Source organism: Scardinius erythrophthalmus (assembly GCF_964197995.2).
Source record: "Scardinius erythrophthalmus genome assembly, chromosome: 21".
NCBI lineage: Eukaryota > Metazoa > Chordata > Actinopteri > Cypriniformes > Leuciscidae > Scardinius > Scardinius erythrophthalmus.
This window is the reverse complement of record NC_138241.1, coordinates 4,696,511-4,718,926: the sequence shown is the minus strand read 5'-3', so window position 1 is coordinate 4,718,926 and position 22,416 is coordinate 4,696,511. Positions and strand designations below refer to the sequence as shown.

At 38.8% G+C, this 22,416-nt stretch overlaps 1 protein-coding gene across 1 annotated transcript in view; it reads right to left on the bottom strand.

The window, feature by feature from the left end:
- Positions 1-22,416, bottom strand: part of wdr11 (WD repeat domain 11) — a 113,598-nt gene that overhangs the window by 61,651 nt on the left and 29,531 nt on the right. The window contains exons 6-8 of the mRNA XM_081351297.1: positions 10,747-10,912; positions 6,125-6,227; positions 5,370-5,574 (exon numbers count right to left, since the gene is read on the bottom strand). Coding sequence (XP_081207423.1) covers positions 5,370-5,574; positions 6,125-6,227; positions 10,747-10,912 — 474 coding nt within the window. The remainder of the gene's footprint in view (positions 1-5,369; positions 5,575-6,124; positions 6,228-10,746; positions 10,913-22,416) is intronic.

Sequence of the window (22,416 nt, the reverse complement as noted above, 5' to 3'; positions counted from 1 at the left end):
AAGAACCAATGCAGACCAGTACAAATGTTTTCCTCTGCGCCGTTCAGAGAAGAAGTTAACAAACAGCTGTAGAGTTTGGTTAACTAAAGATAAGCCTCTAAAAAAGTTTTTCTTTTAGAGATGAAATTTACCCCCTGTTGTTGGCAGGGAAGATTAACAGTTACATGTTAATATTGTGTGTATGCTCTTGCTAGAGAAGACCTATCTGTAAGCTAGAGAATTAGCTTTAGAATTAGATTTAGCTTCTTGTGCTAATAAGATTGTACCCTATGTTTGCAAGACAGTAGAGAGAAGTTTTTTTTAGTGTTTGTTTGTGGTAACAAAAAAATTCACAAAATGTTTAGGAAAAGTACTAGACAGATTACACCTTTTTGGACAGATAGTGAATTCAAGTCTTTGTTATCAGAGCACATGGACTCCATCGTGACTAAGCCAGTCAGATTGAATTTAACCAAGAAATTTGGCATTGATCCAGAGAAAGTGTGGTCAATTGAAGATTGCAAGAAAGTGTTGAGTGCATGTATCAGGAAGAAAAATCTGAAAGGCATCATCGGTTGTCACCGAGAATTTAGCTTATCCATTGCACAAGAACAAGCGCAGTGTATTGCTAAGTTGAAAGAACAGATCAAACAATTGCAGACTCAGGTGTCCTGTCTCAAGACAAACGTGGGCCATAACAAAGCCTCAACCAAATGTGATTTAGAAGACCAACAGTCAGAGGAAAGCTATCCTGATTTACAGTCTTTTGATAGTATAGAGGACAATGTCAATACAGATGTAAATGCAGTTGAAGTGTGCGTAGCTAGACAAAAGCCTCAGGGAAAAGGTGTTGATACAGTTCCATTTGCAACCCCCATATTGCAGCCACAAGCAATCAAAACATCTTTAGGTCCTAAAGAGATTGAGAGAATTGCTGAAAGTTTGCCATCAGTGCAAAGAAATTTTTCTGAGTTTAGAAGAGCATTGATCAGCAAAATGCGGCTCTATGATATGACTCTAGCTGAAGTCACCCAGCTAATATCACAGATCTTGACTGAGTCAGAATTCAATGATTTTGAAAGTGCTGTAAATAATTCTGAACTGCAACAGGCCAGTAAAGATGAATTGAGAGAGGAAGTTGTTAAAGTGTTAAAAAACATTGTTGGACCGAAGGTGGACTGGTCAAAGCTCACTAATTGTGTACAGAAGGAGGATGAAACTGTTTGTGAGTACACAGAAAGATTTTGCCAGACCGCTGCCGCTTACAGCGGAATTGCCGACACTTCAGAGAAAGTGTTAGGTCATAATGGTCCTCTAGTTCGCACATGGTCCGATGGTCTTTTGTCAGAACATAGAAATGCATTGCCTTTCTTAGATCTTACATGGTCAAATAGAACCCTGCAAGACAACTTGGACAGTTTAGCTATTTGGGAAAGAGACTTTGATGTCAAGGCAAGAGTAAAAATTGCAGCAGCATCCTTTAAGGTTAACTCAGAGAAGCCAAAGAAACGCAAAAGTCCTAGAGAAGCCAGTTGTTCTTACTGTGGCAAGCACGGACATTTTGGAAAAGAATGTCGAAAAAATAAAAATAACTTAAGACAAGTTAACAATGTTATGCAGCTCTTGCTACATTTGTTTGCTACTTTGAAGCAACCCCTCCCCTCGTCACTGGACTCGTGGGTAAGCTTTTTGAGGTGTTAACAATTTGGGCTGTGATTGCTTAATCTCCCCAGTAACTTACAACAAAGATGAAAGACTTATTTTTTTTTGTTTAATAGAACAAAAGGAAAGTGACTGTCACAGCCTTTGTTTGGGGGACATTCAGAAAACTCACAGCCATAAATGTTACACTGCAGAACACTACAATCAGACCTCCATGCTCTATATGATGTCTATTAAGACTGATGTTTCACTGGAGAATGAAAATGTGCCAATTTTCTCACACACTGTACAGTGTGTGCACAACACAGGGACAGAATAGGACACGGTTCAGTGAGGGCCCTGGAAAGAACTGACGCAACAGGCGTCGGGGGCCAATCCAGGGTGAAGACACTACCTCATAGGCCTTTCCTCATTTAGTCCATCCTTACCTCACTGGTCCATAGGTGTCAAATCAATTAAGAAATAGGGAAAGAATGAAACGACAACAGTACACTCTGAAAACGATAGAACCATTGTGTTTAAACTGCTACAACCGTAGTGTTTTGAAGAAATACTGCTCTCTGTTTTTCTGTTTTCTGTCTTACAGTGTGCAGATAAAACTTGATGGCTTTTTCAAGATCCATATGCAGCGACCGTCTCATCTGCGTATGAAGCCCCAACCTCAAGAAGACAACCAGACCCACTGCTGAACGAACTATCACAAAAGAAAATGAAAAATACACAACGCAGAAAATTCACGGACCCTAAATTGCATGTTTGTTTCTGTGTCAGCATGCAATTACAGATGAACAACACAGAGCAAGTTATATGTGCCTGTAACTTACACCAGTTACAAGAATGAACTTTATGTGTCTAAATCAGACTTAAAACCACTATACGATCAAATGACTTATGGAAGGATGAAGTCTATGCATGAATATTGCTGTTCTGCTGTTTCTTTGTTTTCTTGTGTTACTCGAATGTGTTGATGTCTTCGCAAGCAGAAACCTGGTGTAAAGCATCACCTCAGATTTCCATGAACAAGCCTCATGAGGGACGAGTCATCAGAGCGACTCTACGTGGGAAATGGACGCTACAGGAAACAGACTTCACAGCTATTCAGGCGCCATGGACTTTCAAGAATTCCACTCTTATGCTACATGGTTTTCTGTGTAATCATGTAGTTTATATGACATTTTACACCCTGCGTCGCAGGTGTCAACAGTTATGGTTTTGAGAAGAACTATGACACTCATGTAAATCAAGGACACAACACAGAATAAGTTACACGTGCCTGTAATTTACACAAGTTACAAGAATTAACTTTTAAGTGTATAAATTTGTATTTTTGTGAGAGTTATTAGAACTCTCAAAGGGGGAAGTGTTGGATTACATTTTTATTAAAAGTTTAATTTAGTTTTTCCACTGCAATAGTATATAAACTGATAAAGTTTAGTAGACTGATTTCAGATGATTATTGAGTCTCCAGCAAAGAGTCTCCTTTCCTGCCAGACTTGTTTTCTCTATTGTGTTTTAAATAAGTCAGATCACTTGATTCTCACCTTTCGGAGCCCAGACGTTGAGTCGTTAGGTTGATTGACTTTCACCTATTGTCTTTAATGGCTCTGGGATGGCTTTTGGAATTGGAGTTCCTGGCCAGTATCAGCATGTGAATAGTTATGCTGATTCAATTGGACTCAGAGTAGGGTGTGTTCCCACTTCATTTGCATGCTTTATTCAGAGTTCCCGCCTCTATGTAATCCCTCCCCCTTGGAATGTATATAGCTACAATGTATAATGTTTTAGACAGATCATGTTGGAAGTTTCTACAGCCACGTACAGAGGAGTTCTCAATAAAGAATAACTTCCGTTGAACGCGATCCCAACTGTCTCCTGGTCTCTGCTTTGAAGAAAGAAAAACTTTACAACAAAGGGATAATGTACATCCAGCCAGTGGTTCTCTAAAAATAACCCCCAACAGGATGGTGAGGACCCCGACGCGAAGCAGAGGTCTTGATCAGCCTGAAGGGGGTTAGTTTGAGAGAACCACCGGCTGGATGTACATTTTCCCGCTTATTACACGGCTACTTGCCACATAATTAAATAATTAGACATGAAATATTGATCTGAGTTGAAATATTTTATTAGGTCTTTAAACGCAAAGCTTCTGCGGTGAGAGCAGTTGCAGCGGCAAGTTCAAACTAAACGGACATTTAAGAGATATGGTATATAGTCATACATATCGCTTAATACACAGCATTTCACCACATAAATAATTATGGGGATAAGATATATTGATTTCAGATTAAACCGTTTTAAAATCATAGCTGTTTCTATCTCATAATCCAACTGTGTACAAAACAATAGTCACAAAATGGCAGCCGCTGCATTTGTATGAAACCAGAGAGAGCGAGTCCATGATACTGGATGGCATAATTAAATAACTGTACACAAAATATTGATTCGACTGAGTTTTAAAATTTTATTAGCTCATCAAATGCAAAACATCCACGAAGAAAACCGTTCCTAGTAGGCGTATAGCGCTGCTGACGTCAGTAACCCAGATGAGCCTGCGTTAGCTGTTTTCAGCGGTTGTTATCTGGGAATAACTTACCGCTGGATAGCGCTATTGACCAATCAGAAACAAGTATTCCACAGAGCCGTGTAATAAAGCGCTATTAAAATAAAGATGACTTGAATTTTAAAGTTATCATGACATGAGAAATCAAATTTGCCTTGATCTTTTGACATAATAGAGGTCTTTGTACCATTAAAAAAATATTTTTTCATAGCTCAAAACCTCCTCATTATAAACAAAGCATTTATTTAATCAAGCTCCAAAAACGACTTGTTTTGATATTGAGGGATCTGTGACATCACACGGGAAAATACATTTGCATATGCCCGCCTCCAGAGCAAGACATCGACGAATAGTTTTACATCATCGCACCATAGGCCCCACCCACTGGCGTTCAGTCGCTTAACAGCTGACATATGCCTACACTGAATGAGAATGTCGTGGAAAAATCAAATAGAAGCCATTATAATGACTGAGGAGCCGGACATTAGAAACTTATCATTCCAGATAGAGGGTCAGAATGAATGTGGAAAATAATTGTTTTTCTGCATATATATATGGAACATTAAAAATAATTAAAAAATCCATGTCATGACCCCTTTAAATGACCATGGGAATATCACAGTGCAGCATGGTCCTCAAACAGGTTTCAATTTCTTTTGGCAAAATATAACTTCTTATTTATTTTTTTATCTGGATTTTGGGATGAAATATATCTTGGGCATGTTAAGTTTCATAAAAATGCATCTTTTTATTGTGCTTTTAAAAACCGGCTATAAAAAATCTAATCAGAATTTATTGGTGTGTTTTATGTAGGGTTGTCCTGATATGAAAATTCAGTAGTCGATACCAATACCAGTGAAATCATATTCTTCTCAATAACAAGATCGAAAACTAACGCCATTGGTTAAGTCAGAAAGTAATATGCTGAATAAGTCCGATTAATTAAATTAGATTTAAACGTTTTTTTGATGCTCCAAGAAAGTATAGCAAGTAAAATCAGCAAAGCCTTCATTATAGTAAAATTTGTAAGTCTGCTACATGTCTACCACTGTAAATCAGTTCAACCAACAGGTTTTGCAGGGGTTTTTGATTTATTAATTGTCTATGTGAAACTGAAGAACCCATTGTTTTCATATTCAGTACTTTAATATGTTTTGAAAAACTGTACCTCAGGTTGGATGAAACTTTGCTGGCATGAGCTTTGAGCTCCCACAGCATCACCCTTCCATCACTGACCACCAGGGCGGCACTGTTCTCATTGACAGGACAGATCACCACTCGGTAGGGCCGCACGGTCTTAGTCACACGAATAGCGTCACACTGGGAGCGGAGATCGTATACCAACTCTTGGACATTCTGCTCTGGGTCAGTCACTGGAACAACCACAAAACAGGGACTTTTATATGGTATGGAAATCTGAGTGCTAAATGTAAAGCAAAATTATTTAAAGTGCTTAATGTAGAAAACACGATTACAAAAGCAACTAAATGATATTCATATATTACAAATAAAACAAAGCATTACAGAAGATCATTCTCATCCCCTACACTCTCAATTCCAGTTGTTACCGTCAAAGAGCCGTTTTTAGGCAACCATGGGCAAGGAAAAATGTGTCAAAATCAGATGTCATTTGTCCCAACTGTAAATGTCATGAAGTTGAAATGAAGTAGACATGGATTTGTAGGCATATATAGATGTACATATGGGAATGTATATTTGTGTGTGTACGATGAAATGTTATGTGTGTATATAGTTTGAATTTGTTGTGTTGATGTCTGTATGGAGAAGCCAGACACAAATTTCCACCTTGTGGACAATAAAAGTATCTAACTAACTATGTATACCATAATTATGATGTAAAATGACTTATATGCCTCAGCCCCAGACTGAAGAACAGATGTGAAGGAACAAAGGCTGTCTTGCCTGATTCATTAGGAGAAGGTGTTGTGCAGCGACACACACGCAGGGTGACGCAACCGTTCTCGTGGAGGCAGTAGAGAGCATCTCTCTGGGCACAAGGAATCACCTACACACACAAGACAGAAAGCATTAGAGGCTTCAGTGTTTTCCCAGCCAAATTTGAGGCATCATATAAATCACAAAAATGTACAGTCTTAATTTATATATATATATATATATATAAGGCATGGTGTAATGCAATATAAGCACCAAATATGAAGCTCTTTTGTCGATCTTAATGCTATTTTTTAATACTTAACCTGTTAACTGTCACCCCCTGTTTAGCACAGATCTGAACTTAAATGTTTGTAATTCATGAATGGTTTGGAATACAGACCTAAGGTTGCTCTCTTTTTAAAGAAACTCAGCAGGTTATTGCAGAAGTGATTGCACTTCAAAATAGGAAAATGTAAAAAAGTTATAGAAGTTTAAGTTTACATTAAAGCAAATGTACTGAAGTAAACCTTATATATACAAAATATATATTTTACCAAAAAAAACGAGTTCTTAGATTGATATAAAAAAATCTAAGTCATACGTTTAACCAAGTTGTGTTGCAAATTTGAAGTAGATATGACAAACATTAAGCCCGCTAAAAGGTTTTAAACAATTTCCATGTTAACGCAATGTTCAATTTCAAAATGGTCTTCATAGGATGGATTTGGAGCATTTAAGCTTCTGGATGATACCTAATTTATGATGGTTACTAAAATATGTGATAGCAAAAAAAGGCAATAAACAAGAAGTTTCCCACTACCAGGACACTGACAGTTATTAGCCAGCCAGAATGAAGGACCATCACCTTCAACTCAACCTTGCAAAGACAGAACTGCTTGTGTTCTCAGCCAACTCAACGCTTCATTACAACTTCTCCATCCAGCTAGGTTCGTCAACCATAACTCCATCCAGGACAGCCAGAAACCTTGGAGTTGTGATTGACGATCATTTAAATTTCACAGACCACATAGCTAGAACTGCAGATTTTCCTTATTTAAAGGAACACGCCGACTTTTTGGGACTTTAGCTTATTCACCGTATCCCCCAGAGTTAAATAAGTCCATACACACCCTTCTCATCTCCGTGCGTGCCGTAACTCTGTCTGACGCACACACCGCTAGCCTAGCTTAGCACAAAGACTGGAGGTAAACGGCTCCAGATAGCATACTGCTCCCAATAAGTGACAAAATAACGCCAACATTTTCCTATTTACATGTTGTGTAGCACTGCTACTTGGGCGGAGTGATTTGATCGCAGCACATGCGAAGCCTGTGGTGAGGAGCAGAGAGTTCGCTCAGAGTTGGAGTAAATCACTCCGCAGAAGTAGCAGTGCTTCGCCTTCTGAGAATATAGTTCCCAGTATGTATACGGTTAGAAGATGGCTGTGTCTCATGTGACCTTGTTATTTGTACACGCTGTGACTATACAAATCACAACATGTAAACAGGAAAATGTTGGTGTTATTTTGTCACTTATTGGGAGCAGTATGCTAGCTGGAGCCGTTTACCTCCAGTCTTTGTGCTAAGCTAGGCTAGCGGTGGGTGCGTCAGACAGAGTTACGGCACGCATGGAGATGAGAAGGGTGTGTATGGACTTATCTAACTCTGGGGGATACGGTGAATAAGCTAAAGTCCCCAAAAGTCGGCGTGTTCCTTTAACATTACAAGGATCCTTCCTATCGGAGCATGCTACACAACTCCTTGTCCAAGAAAAATAATGAATATGGTTTTGAAACAACATGATAATGAGTAAATAATGAGAGAATTTTCATGTTTCGGTAAACTGTTCTTTTAACAATATCTGTTTTGCATTTTCAAATGGACCACATATCTGCCTCTATGTACACTGAATATTAAAAACAAGCGTTGGTTGTGAGTATTTGGGTTCTGGTAAGAGAAGAACTAGGACGAATGTGTGAGCCTTCAGTGTGTGTTACTGGCTTATGCCAGGCTCCCACGGTCAACCTAGATTCAGAGTATGAGAGCTTGCAGCTGCACCATCAGTCATGCAAATTGCCTTCCTGACAAGTGCTTTATAACACTTAATGCATACGCGTGCGTGCGTGTGTGTGTGTGTGTGTGTGTGTGTGTGTGTGTGTGTGTGTGTGCGCGCGCATGTTTGCCTGAACTCTGATTGAGGGGAGGGCGGGAAGCTTTAAATTTAATTTGTTTAATTACAAATTTAATCAACAACACACAATAAAACAGTTCAAAAGACACACTGGCATTATCGAATGCACATAGATGCTCAAGAAATTACATTTAAATGGATCATTCTAAAAACAACTGCCATTTGTGTCACACGTTTACAGTGCATATGTGTAAATAATTGTGAAAAACAGTGGACAGGTGATGTCAACTGTTACTGTGTAAATATGGAATTAATTTGATAAAATGCATGAACTGGGCATTGTGTCAAGTGTCTATGAACGACATGGGCGGTTCTAGACACTTTTTGTGTAAAAACAGCTCCGTCTGTTATTTTAGCCCCCTGAAACTATCAAAACTTTGAAAAGTGTCATTTTTACTTCAGAAAATCAAAAATCAAAAAAATTAGGAGATGTTGAGGCTGGAAACGGGCGTCTCTCAAAATCACTGTTTCACGAAACGTCCCATTGTAGGAGGTCATATTTTCTTTGATTTTTTGGATTATTTGCTAGCCCGCCCTAGGGATGCACCGATACCACTTTTTCCAGTACTTTTATTTTTGGTACTCGTCTGTGCCGCTGCGCGCTCAATCCACTGCTCGTTTTTCTCTTATCAGCTCGCCCACCACAGCTATGTGTTACTATATTTAATTTAATATTCCACTAATAAGATACATTTACTTAATAGACAGCCTTCTTTTTTATCCCCATTATACTTTCTGTGGTCCATGTTTCTTTGTCTGGACACAAGTGTACTGTACAAACGCTGCCTGGTATCGGTTGTTGGTATCGGAGCATGAGCTCAGTATCGGCCCGATACCGACTGGCTGAATATGCACTTTTAAAAAGTATCTCAAAACACTTTTGTTCACTAGGACATTTCCTTGATTTATTTTATTGTATTTCATTTTATTATCTTATCTCTATCATATGTGTATGTATGATTTTCATTTCTGTGAATGCACACATGTATTTCTCTTCTGTAAAGCACTTTTTAAACAATATTTTTAAAAGGTGTAATATATATAAAGCTTTGCCTTCTTACTTACTCCTTATACAGTTACACTTGGCTCGGTATTGACTTTGAAATTCCATACTACTCAAAAACTGTTGTTAGGTATCTATCCGCAGTGTTCCCAGGCCTGCTGCTCGAGTTATCAGAGAGTAGCTTATTGATATCTGCAGTTGCAGGTAGTATTTTTGTGGGGGGTTTTTCGGGAATAGTGATGTATTTGGGTTAATGTTTTCCACATTGAGCACTCGAGCCGTATTTGGGCTTAGCCACCACAGAACAATAGCGCTTCGCCCATATTTATAGTGACAATATTATTCTGTCTGTATGGCAGTATCTCTGATAAGTGCTTCTCTATCTGCTTAAATGAGTGCCGTAAATGAGGTGTCAGAGTCAAGGGTCTTCTGTGTCTCTTTAAGCATTTCTACTCGTGTTTAGCATAAGGAGAATAATCACGTCTCCCATGCTCTTCATTTGAGAAGCACTATCTGTGTGGCATGAGTGTCTGTTAACAGCCACCAGTGTTTATGGTGCACGACAAGCAAAGAAATTGATGTGTCTTGCACTGAAATGTTTTTGATTCATGTTTTTGGTTCATTTTTGGTTTATTTGTGTAAATGTGTGTACTCAGGGCCTACAATTTACACTAGCCAAGTGCATTGGCGACTGTATGAAATAGTGTCAGTCGCCAGTTGGCGAGTAACAATTATGTCAAAAAATGCCTGTCTCGGCGAGTATCATAGTAAACATAGTTTGTTATGTCTTAAGTGAACGCAAACACAAAACACATTATCCGTGCGTGCATTCGGTCTTAAAGTGACAGCATCCTAATAATCCTGCATTTTTAATGTTAACCAAACAACAAACGACAAAGAAAAAACACTCACTGCTCTTGAACTTTAAAAGGATATGAAGACTATGCTGTGTTATTTATTTGATTAGCCTACTTTATTTAATTGTGGTACCTGAAAACTATTAGACCTGGCTGAAGAGCACTGTTTATTTTATTTGTATGTGTTGTATTGTATTTATTTGTGCTTTTAATTTGATTGTTTGTTCTTATTTTATTACTGACTGTTTACTTGTCTTTTAAAATGTAGGCTATTAAATTTATATTAGTTAAGCTAGTAGTTTTAGCTGTGGTATCTGGAGGAATGTGAATTTCCACTGGTATTTAAAATGTTGGTGTCATAACTGACTGTTTTTGTCATGGCTGATAAAAAATATTTTTGGCCGGTCAATTTCCTTTTGTGGCAGGTGTGGCAAAAAAATTGTTTTAGGCCCTGTGTGTACTGTACCTAGATCCCTGTATCTGTTTTTTCAGATGGCACAATGTAGTTCATTAAAACACAAAAAAATCACTTTATCAAACTAAAAAAGGTACCCATTCTATTAAAGCACGCCGTCTATTACATTCGCTCACACACACACCTGTATAAAAGGCACTCCGGAGCGCTCGATGGCGACCACTCCGACGGTTTGACTGAGCTCCAGGTCTAGGACGAGGATTTCTCTGGGGTACAACAGCAGCATGTGGTTCCTCTTAGATGGCAGATATGACAGCTGGAGACAGTCATTAAGAGTCACTGCTTCAGCCCTGCAAACAAACACACACAAATAGCCAGGTCACATTTAAAACATCAATTTATCCTGCTTCAGTGTTTATACATGGCCCAACCAGCTTTTGCATACAATTCTACAACACAAATCAGATCACCATGCATCTTTATCCAAAGGTGTTCAATGGTAAATGGTCTTGCGTAGTCAATTGCTGTGGGGTAATTGGTGTCGTCACTATCTGACAACTTGATCTTTTTGTGCTTCTCAATTAAAGGGTTAGGCTAGTTCACCCAAAAATGAAAATCCTGTCATCATTTACTCACCCTCATGCCGTTCCAAACCCGTTCATCTTCAGAACACAAATGAAGATCTTTTAATGAAATCTGAGAGATTCTGTTCCTCCATTGACAGCTACGTAACTACAACCTTGAGGCATCAAAAAGTTCATAAAGAGATAAAGTATGGGGTTAGAATTGTTGCATTATTCCAAATAAATAGATTTGCAGCGATTTACAAATGCACAGAAAGCGGTTCACAAATAAATGCCAGGCAGAGTTGTGTTTGTAATACAGAAAACATTTGTAAATATATATTTTTAATTTGCAAATCTCATATTATTTATTTGTGAGTTTTATCATTTTTTTTTGTGAAACTCTTTCATTTGTTTGTGGATCTTAATCGATTTATTTGTGAATTTGATACATTTTTGTGATTCTCTTTACATTTGTTTGTGAAACTCAATCTATTCATTTGGAATAATGCAACAATTCTAACCTCATAATAAAGGAGTGGAAGCACAATTGTTGTTTTGTTTTTTTAATTCCATGTGAAATACAGCAATCAACACTTGAGTTGTTGATATTGCCAGTGTCTGCATGTATGGGGTTGGATAATTATCACTATGTCTTGATTTAGCATTGTTGCTGGTGGTGTGATTTAAATGCATTCATTTAGCAAGGATGCATTAAATTGATCAAAAGTTACAGCAAAGATATTTATAACATTACAAAAGTTTCATATTTCAAAGAAATGCTGGTCTTTTGAACTTTCTATTCATTGAATAATCCTGGAAAAAAATATGTATCGCAGTTTCCACAGAAAATTTTAAGCAGAATGTTTTCAAAAATAAGAAATAATGTTTATTGAGCAGCAAATCAGCATACTAGAATAATTTTCAAAGGATCATGTGGCATTTAAGTGAAGACTGACAAAAAATTTGCCATTACATTAGTTTTAATAGGTTTGCATGCTCTTTTTGTCCACTTCATTCCTTTTAACATTATATATGCGTGTGTGTCTTTAAATGATAAATGCACTGCCTGTCATGTGAGAGTAATTACATGAAACAGAAAATGAACCAGTACAGATGTGTCCATGGCAATGCTTTTTTCACGACTGTAAAGTAAAGTGACTGGCGGATGTTTTCCATGCACAGCGTGCAGACTCAATCGATTTTCATTGTTTGTTTTTCCCATTATCGTTTATTATCAATTTTATCTATTTGTTGTTGCAGCCCAGGAAATTATAATTTCTCCCTCTGAAAACTTGTACATAACAACCCTGACACACACTAATGTTGTCTCTGGGAGAGCCGTAGATGAAACAAACAAAAGCATGTATAAATTACACATGCTGTGATCCAGTTGCTTTCAAAATACATGAATGAAAAAAAAAAAGAAATGAGAACAAAGAAATGCAAAATTGTTTCTAGAACGAAAAAAACAACAATAAAAAAACTATGCAAAAACAGCTATTAACAACACTCATCTTGCCTAGTTGTATATGGCATTATAATATTCCTGCATTAGAATCCCAAGCAGTCACAAGCAGTGGTGTTTCTGAAAGTTGTGTTAGTGGTTATTTAACTTTTGAGGACATCTGATATAGAAGACACTGAAAAGTGCAGTCATTACTTGAGTAAGGCTGGGAATCGTTAGGCACCTCAAGATTCATTTCGGTTTCGATACTGTGTGACCATTCCTGGTCTACATTTTTTTATTATTATTTTTTTTATTAAAGGCACTATATGTAGGATTTTTGTATTAAAATATCCAAAAACCATTAGCACAGTGTTATATATTTTGTTGACTTGAGTACTTACATTATCCCAAACGTTTCCAACAATGTTACAATCCAGAGAAATCAGCTATTTTAACCAGTGTACGATCTCTCCTCATTGCGTCATTACCTTCAATTTCCGAAGGTGAAGAAGGAAGAAGGCGGGAACCGGCAAACGTTAAATGTAACTTTAATCGCAATAGACATAAACAACAAAATGAGAGGAGCGCCAGCGGCTGAATGAGGCATATAAGCATAATTAAAGCCTAGTTTACACGTACAGAGTTTTTCTCATCCACACAAGTACGGTTTAAAAAAATGTACGTCCACATGAAAACACAAAAACATGTCATGAAAGTGCTGTCAAGAGCATGCCAAACCAACAGGTGGTGATATAACCCTAACCGTAAAGCCATGTTGGCCAATCAAAAGCCTGAAAAAAGGTTATTACCCGTTCCGGTAGGCTAACACCGCGTTGTCATAAGTGGTGTCCTGCGGAGTATTGCATTTCTGACGCCTCTGTTCAATATAATGGGAGAACGGTGCATGTATCTGTATACATGTGATAAGCCCTGTTTGCATGTGATAAGCCCCTGTTATTAGCAGCAAAATGTTGGCTAGATCTGCCATTGCACAGACTCGTCTCATGTAAACAAAGGAGATACCGGCGCACAATCTGACGTCAAACAAAGAAGATAACAGTGCGCGCTCCGACGTCACGAGCCACAATCTCCGTTTCTGAAAATCTTACTTACCCTGGCAGGAGTTTTCAAAAAGGTTCGGTTTCAGTGACCTGATACTGCATTTGCATGCGGACGAACGGCCAAACCGCATAGAAAAAGCTGAGGTTTTGAAAATACCCATGTTCGTGTGGACAAGGCCTAAAACAGCAACGTAAAATATCCCAGGCCTGGTCCTCTCTCTCTCTTCACTGTCGTCATCCCATGGGACTCGAGGCCGGTGTATCGCACAGGTATCTGTCTCTTATTAGGGGCAGCAGTGGCTCAGTGGTTCATGTAGGTTGTCTACAAACCGGAAGGTTGGTGGTTCAATCCCCGGTTCCACCTGACCAAGTGTCGAGGTGTCCATGAGCAAGGCACCTAACCCCAGCTGCTCCCGATGAGCTGGATGGCGCCTTGCATGGCTGACACCGCCGTCGGTGTATGAATGAGTGGGTGAATGTGAGGCTATATGTAAAGCGCTTTGGTGGCCATAGGTCTGTGAATGCGCTATATAAATGCAGTCCATTTACCATTTTTACCATTTATTAGCAAATCGCTCCTCCGGCTCTCTTCGCCCTGATTTATACCACAGTAACATTAATAAAACTTTAATACATTAGCTCATCAATGAAACATGATTTCTGCCTGAGTCCCATCGGATTGCTTTCTTTCAGCTGTGGAGGTGAAGATGACAACTCCCATGATTGCACCGAATCCATGCTCATTCACGCTGATATAGTTTTGAATAAGCGACCGCTAGCAACGAAATTTAGGGTGAATTCGGGGTTGATCGGGACACTTTTTTCATACATACTTTTCATTACATACTGTGTGATGGACAGACACTGAATTTGCCTTCCATCACTGTTTTTACTGTTCCTATTTGTTTTATATTTCTCGTTTTAGCTGAGTGGGAGTGGCCTTAAGGAGAGCATGAACTGCAGTGCTCACTGCTCATTTTAGCTATTTCTGGAAATATTGTGCAAATGTATGTGTTGGTTTTATCCGTCCTATTTTTTTGTACTTATTGTTTTGTTTTAACTCTTGTTCTTAATCATATTGTGTATTTATTAATCATGGTAAAGCAAGAGTTAATTAAAAAAAAAAACTATCCAATTAATAGGCGGAAAAATGTGTGTATTTCAGGCAGCCGTCACTAGTGGAAGGGGGATTGGGTGGATCATGCTTTTTGAGATTTGAATAAGGTTATTAAAGCACTGCAAAAATGCACTGAAATTCTGGCCTCAGATAAAGAGGAGAGTTTGTACTGTTTCAGTACAAAACAGTTCTAGTTTTTATTAATAACATCTTTTATTTCTTTTATATCGATTTGCACATTTTTGCACATCTGCTGTTAAACATCTTTTTGGATGCCAACATCGCCCTGGTTTTTACTTCATGGTGCGATTCTCCTCGTGACCGTTCGGGTCTCTATCACACTGTGCCTTTAGGTAATTAGTTGAAACGATTTTAATAAAAAAAATTATAATAATAAAAAAAATATATATATATATATATATATATATATATATATATATATATATTTACTTATTTACTAAAAGTACTTTTTAAATAATTACAAAGGAATAATAAATAAAAACAATTTTATGTTTGTAATTTCTATGTAATTTTCAATTAACTAAATATAGCTTCAAAACATTCAAGCAAACAGTCAGTAATAACAAATAAACAAATTACAAGCAATTTACAAATAGTGTGGGCCCAATGTGATAATTAACCAAACTGTGTTTGTGAACACAACCATGTTAAGGTCTCAAATGCAGGACTGACAAATGTATTTTGTTGCAGTGTGAACATGACCTGAGTTTGGTTGAAGAAATGTCTCAGGTTAAACACGTTAATCCCTATGGATAGCATCTTTGGCATGCAGAAACATTTATTAATTGTTTCATTTTGTAAAAATAAAATAAACAAAACAACAAAGTACACTTATAGTAATGCACATATATTTAATATATGATAAAAAAATCAGTCAAAATCATATGGGGTGAATCTCAATAAATATTTCTCTGTCACATTTGACCACACAACTCCAAAAAAAGAAGCCGGCCTGAACAGCACGCATGAGAAAACATTCTTGCAGACTCCCTAGTTATTTGTATGGACATTTTAAAATTATCAGGCTTAAAATGCCAGAGCAAAGGAAGTGCAAGACAGAAAAATCATGATTAAAGGATTTGTCTGGAACTAAAAGAGCACGAAGTAAGTCAGGGTTGGCAGGGAGTATGTGGTTGGCAGCGAGCGTGGGATTGGTCAGGTGTGTGGTCCTGAGGAACTGTGGTCATCCATAACAGTGTCCCCTAAGCTAAGTCTCTCATTCTTCACTCCCACATGCGCATTCAGAAGAACACAAGCATGCTCTTGCTCTCTCACACACACTCTTGTTCTTTTTTAACAACCACTTTGTCTATTTTACGCTACAGAGAGAAGTTGTGTCTGAAAAGGGCCCTCGAGCTTGTGTGGCCTTCGGCTTGCGAAGAGAAAAAAAGAGGACAGATATGAGGCTTTATTCCATAACGAGGAAAAAATACACACTACCCACAGCGACAGCATCATTAAAACCCAAAGTCAAGGCTGACCCGACTATCATCCGTGTTTACAAAAGTGTTTGTAACAGAGTGGGCAGAGTGAATTGAAAAAAATAATGATTACAGCTAAAAATGCACAGACATTATGTTCCCTTTGATAGGTTGACTTCGATGCTACGATAGTGGCTGATTCTATGGGTGGTAGCGATTGTCTGAAGCCTGTATAGACACGCCAATCCATTGTATTGTATATCCACGTCATCACGCCTTTAAGAAGATATTTATATGGCCTGTGCTTTCTTCAAAGTTATTTCATTGCTATTATTTGTACTTCAGTAGCTGCATTTCACATTCTCCTTGTGGCAAAGTGCAAGATCTTAGAAGCAGACTGGTATACTACTAATGCAGCTACCTCTGACTTCACCAATGAAATTGGTTCAGTGCATCAGATGTATATTAGCATACCAGCAATCGAGGATAAGTTCGCCAGCTTCTTCCTGTAAGTTTGGCCTCAACTGCCATCAAAAGCTTGCAGGATTGGGAACTCTAACATGGCAGCTGGTAATGCTGCACACTATGGCTGTCTCACAGAGTTACAAAGCAGAGATATTCTCAAGCACGTGGATAAAGGAGCTGGTTTGACCCCCGAGGCAGTCAAAGAGCTCCATCGTGCTCCTGAGTCTGCCGTTAAACCACTGAAGTGTATTTGCCCTTTTTCACGCCACCCTCCAAAGTCTGGTCTGTCTTTAAGGGAATATGTCTTTGGGTAAGCATTCACTTGTTTCTAGTTTTATGCATGGGACGAGACGGTTGAGACCTTTCTATCCTGTGACTGTTCCTTCTTGTTACCTGTCTGCGGTCTTAGATGGTCTTTCAGGGTGTAGTGGCTTCCTTTCCTTCTTAAGCCACTTCCGTGAGGGAAAGTATGTTTGACGCTTTTGTTGAGCCCATGTGTTACGGAGTATCAGACTCAGACAGATGGTTAGTAGAAATAAGGATAGACTGTAATGCAGGAGATGGTGGAGATTGTGGAAGAGAGTTTTAACCAAGCAGTGTTTCCGCCACATATTGCGTTTCGTTATTCTTTTTTTTTTACGCTATTTAAAACACGCAGCATATTCGTTCAGCTGCATTTCCTTTCCCTTCTCTCCCTCCGTCTCTGACACAATCACACACACACACACACACACAGCCCCTCCCTTTTATGTCTGTCTCCATGAAAACGAGATCATCTGAGATCAAAAAAATATTTTTATTCTGAATGCAATGTTGTCAGTGTGTTAATGTTGGAGTCCCAACCCTTAGCAAACAAGCGATTGCTCCTTCTTTGGTAAGTTAACTAACGTTAGTCGCAAGTTTGCGGTAAAATGCAGTTGGGTTGTCGAGGTCAAAACACTATAAGCTGTTATGTCATTTTTACGGTGTTAAATGTGTGGATTTTGGGTTGGGTGTGTGGATTTTGTGAAGGTGTGAAGCATTTTTGATTAATATTTAATATAATAAAGTTATGTGTAACGAATTATTAACGAAGGAATTATTTTGAATAAATAATATTTCAGCCATCATGTGTTGCCAGGGTCAAAGAAATCTGCCTTAAGGCCTTCAGAATCAATAGAGCGGGCGCCTGTGGCTTAAAAATGAATGGCAATGAAACTGTGCGGTTTAACCAATCAATCAGATTCAATCAACCAATCAGATTTCGAGATGGCGACACCGTGGCCATCTAGCAGGTTTACAATAACGTCTGCCTTTTCACGTCCTTTGATTGGATGGTCAGAGTGCGTACTATTCCTAGTATTCAGAGCTAGCAAACCGCATCTGTAGCGAACTGTACAAGATACATAAAATATATTCATGTAGTAGTTAAATATCGCTGTTTTTATTTTTGTAAGAAAAAATGATGTGGATGTTGAAGATCTCAAAAATTAAGTTTATTACAGCATAGCAGAGGCAAGGGTACAGGAAGCACCTTGGGTTCACCGGCGTCAGAATGAACCCAGAACATCCAAATCTCAAACCTTTTATCCTGTCACAGTTTACAACTCTTAATGTAAATGAAGTTGCCCTTGTTGTAACAGCTGTGGTCTGTATGTTAATGAAGTTGTGACACCCCATTGTCTGAGAAGGTTCTCTGTGTCCCACACCCAGTCCCAATCTACAATTGACTACCATTTGCTCAGGATGTGATCAACCCAAATGGTGAAGAAACAATATAACCTGACTTTCTTTCATCTCTATGATAAGTAAGCCATTTTGGGGATGAGCTCATTCTAAAATATATTTAGGAGTGGAATCTGGGTCGAGGCAGACTACAATTTCTTACATTTTTCAAACCACAATGTCTGACAGAGGAGAAGAAATTGATTCGCAGATCGCTTACTTACAAAGCCATTTTCAAGACGGACTTTTCAAGAAAAGCTGGATATTGTGAGGAAAGGTTGGCCAATCCCGAAGCAAGCAAGCCTGTCCCAGCCGGGGAAAGGGTTTACCCGTCACTTTCAATGTGGTACCCTTGGCACAGGAGCCTCTGAGGAGTGCTGCAAATTGCATTGCTGGGAATGCCTGTTATTTGCACTTGGTGTTTGGAGCCACACTGGGTTTGCAAACTTGAGTTGTCCAACCAAGACACCAAAGCACAGCCAGACATTTACAAGCAACCCAAGTGGATCTACAGCTCAATGAACAGGTGCGCAGGGAAACGGAGCTCCACAACGAAAAGGTGAAGAAAAATAGTGAAATATTGTAAATATTGATAGATTGTGTCATATTTTTGGGTAAACAAGAACTTTCATTTCGGGGACACGATGAAAGCGCTGGATCCAGAAATATAAGCAACTATTTGGAGCTTCTTTCTTTTCTTGCTGAAAACAACACAGACTTACATTACCACCTGTCCACGAACAACGTGTTTTGTGGGACGTCAGGCAAAATACAAAACGACCTGATTAATGGCATTGCTGAAGAGATGGGAGAAGAGATAAAAAGGAGATTAATAAAGCACCCTTTGTCGCTGTTATGGTGGACGAGATGACAGACGCGAGTAATACAGCGCAGCTCGCACTGCGTTATGTGACTTGTCAGATTTGAAGAGGTTTCAAGAGGCAAGCGAGCCGATGACATTGCTGCTCTTATTGTCAGTTTCGTGGAGGAATATGAATGTCTAGATAAAGTTGTGGCACAGTGTTTTGATGGCGCACCTGTCATGTTATCTAAAGTTAAGGAGAGGGCACCTATGGCCTTATTCATACACTGCTATGCACATCAACTGAATTTAGTACTGAGTCAAGGAGCCTCAAAGCTCAATGCAAGATATTTTTTGCCCACCTAAATGGCCTAGCTGCATTTTACCCCAGATCCCCTAGGCGCATGCAAATACTGGACGAAATGCCAGCGGCGTCTTCCTCATGTGGCACCAACGTGGTGGCAATACACATCAAGATTGGTCAGTTCAGTTTTAGAGAAGAGAGCTGCCCTAAAGGAGCTGTTTCACAACATACTGGAACATCATGATGAGTGTGACGAGGACTCTGTGCTGATGCATTTAAAGCACATCTGGATGATTTTGAGTTTTATTTTGTGCTTCACACATTTAATGGGATTTTTGAGTATTCAGATGTGCTTTTTGCAATACTACAGAGCAAAACATTGGATGTACAATTCTGTCTGACAAGGGTGAAGGAGTTTTGTGCATACTATCACCAACTCCACAGCACTGTTCTGGACAACATTCTTTGCCAGATACGGAATAGATTTCAAGACCACGAAGAATGGTTGGATATTCCCTCCCATACCGCCTTCTCCATCTTAACAGAGTCACGGAAAACTGTTCGATCTGTCAACAGAACTGACTGTAATGTCCGCCATGACGTTTTGAAGACAAAAGTCCATCTGATCTCCTTGATTTTCCCTCAGCAGAAAACCCTGTGAGAGCATGGGCCAGCTGTACACATCGTCATGTTTGGCGCTGACTATGTCCACGGCTTCTGTCGAGCGGACACTCTCAGCCCTAAAGAGAATTAAAACCTATGCCAGAAATAAGACTGGACAGACTCGACTTTCAGCATTAGCCTTGATGGCGATAGAAAGGGACTTATTGTTGGACCTGAAATGCATTGCACAGATAACCTGTACAACAGTGTAATTGAAGTCTTCTTGAGGAAAGAAAGGAGGATGGATTTTGAGTACAAATAATCAGTAGTTTTGGTGAGTAGACTATATATGCATTGTATTTAGCCTACATTTGCTTATACAGTTAACTCTGGCTAACCCGGGCCCCGTTTTTTCTGTGCTGAATATGACAGTTTTTTTTTTTTTTTTTTATGATCAAAAATTCTTCTTCTTTTTTCATTTTCAATATTATTATATTATTTTCATAATTTTCATACTATTAAAATCATGATTTTAAAATAAATAAATGTGGGTTTAAATCATTTTTAATGAAAAATACTTTGTATATATCACCTTAAAGAAATGTATGTCATACTTTTGATTGTTCAAAACAAGTTTTCAAGAGCCATTTATGCTTTTGCATTTTCTTTCCTGTAGAATTTGCACAAAAACACACAATTTGCCTTAATTTCAAATCCCCGGGAAAACCGTAATCCCCGGGGTTTCCGTGCTCGGGAGAACTCAAAAGGTCCTACAAAAATGCATGTAAAACCGAGAGCGGATGCTTCTGCTAGAGATGATGTATGTGGCACAGCTGCGGCTGCAGTGAAAGGAGACGTGTTGAATTGTGTTAATTGGGTTTCTTGCTTTAGTAAAAGCATTCATTGTCGCTGCATGAGATCTGAGGGCGCGCGCGCATCCTGGTGTGTGACGTGTACGCAGACTGGTGCATAGATATATACACTAGATGCCGCCTTAAAGACATTTTTTCCAATGAACTGCCGTAGACAAGGCGACATCTAGTGTATATATCTATGCACCAGTCTGCGTACACGTCTCACACCAGGATGCGCCCGCGCCCTCAGATCACTTGGACGTGGCAGTGTATAAGAGTTAAAAACGATATAAATACTGTTCGTTTCGTGTCTTAGGCCATCAATGTGTACTTACGATGGGGAATTGTTTAATTTGGACGATGGGGAATTGTTTTAATTTGGGACTCTGTGCATGCTCTTTGAGACAGTGACCACAGACCTGCATTATATGACTGACAGACAAGAACGGTTTGACCTAAAAATATCAAAATTGAAACTACTGCAGAAAAAAAGACACCTACATCTTGGATGCCCTTGAGGTAAGCTAAAACATACCAAAATGTAATTTCAAAGTGAACTATCCCTTTAATGAAAGCAGATTGTAACAACCAGGACTCTTCCTAGACCTGTCCTGGCCAAACTGAGCAATCGATGGAGAAGGACCTTGGTTAGAGTGGTGACCAAGAAGCTGATGGTAACTCTGGTCAAGCTCCCTGCAAAACCAGTCACATGGTCAATTTTTGGAAATTGAGATGTATACATCATCTGAAAGCTGAATAAATAAGCTTTCCATTGATGTATGGTTCAACAACTATTGAAAATCTGGAATCTGAGGGTGGAAAAAAGTCAAAACATTGAGAAAATCTCCTTTAAAGTTGTCCATTTATGTTCACGATTGTGCTGCATTCACTCAAAAAAATAAATGTTTTTGACCCATACAATGTATTGTTGGCTTTTGCCACAAATATAGACCCCTTTTGCGCCGACGTCACAGTTAAGTCACGGCGCTAGCTGGAGGCAAGATTTGGCTACATAATAAGGAGCTTAAATTATTATTTTTATTATTAAATGTCATCTTGTTGTGTTGTTGGGTGCAAGAATCGATGAAAAATTAGTATGCTGTATCTGGAATTTTTATTTCTAGAAAATATTCATATCATTAAAATTGCACCGTAGTGTCACTCTTTACATTGTTGTCTTCTTGGCGCTGGCTAGGCAGAACTGCGGATCGTCTTTACATGACCATTCAGCACATAGTTATATTATATAGGCATCTAAATATATTTATATGTCCTCAGTTTCTCTTTACCCTCGGTTTCTCTATCGGGTAAGTGTAGAAGTCAGGCCACTCAACCGGAGGTAGCGTTAACGTTAATCCTGTCAGATCGTCCATTGACTGCGCGTGTACGGTCATCTGGTTCCGTCCGTTAAAATTAACTTTTGCAAATAACAATCGCGGTCCTGGACAGTGAGTGACCTTGCACATTAAGACAAAATCGGATTTTCTCC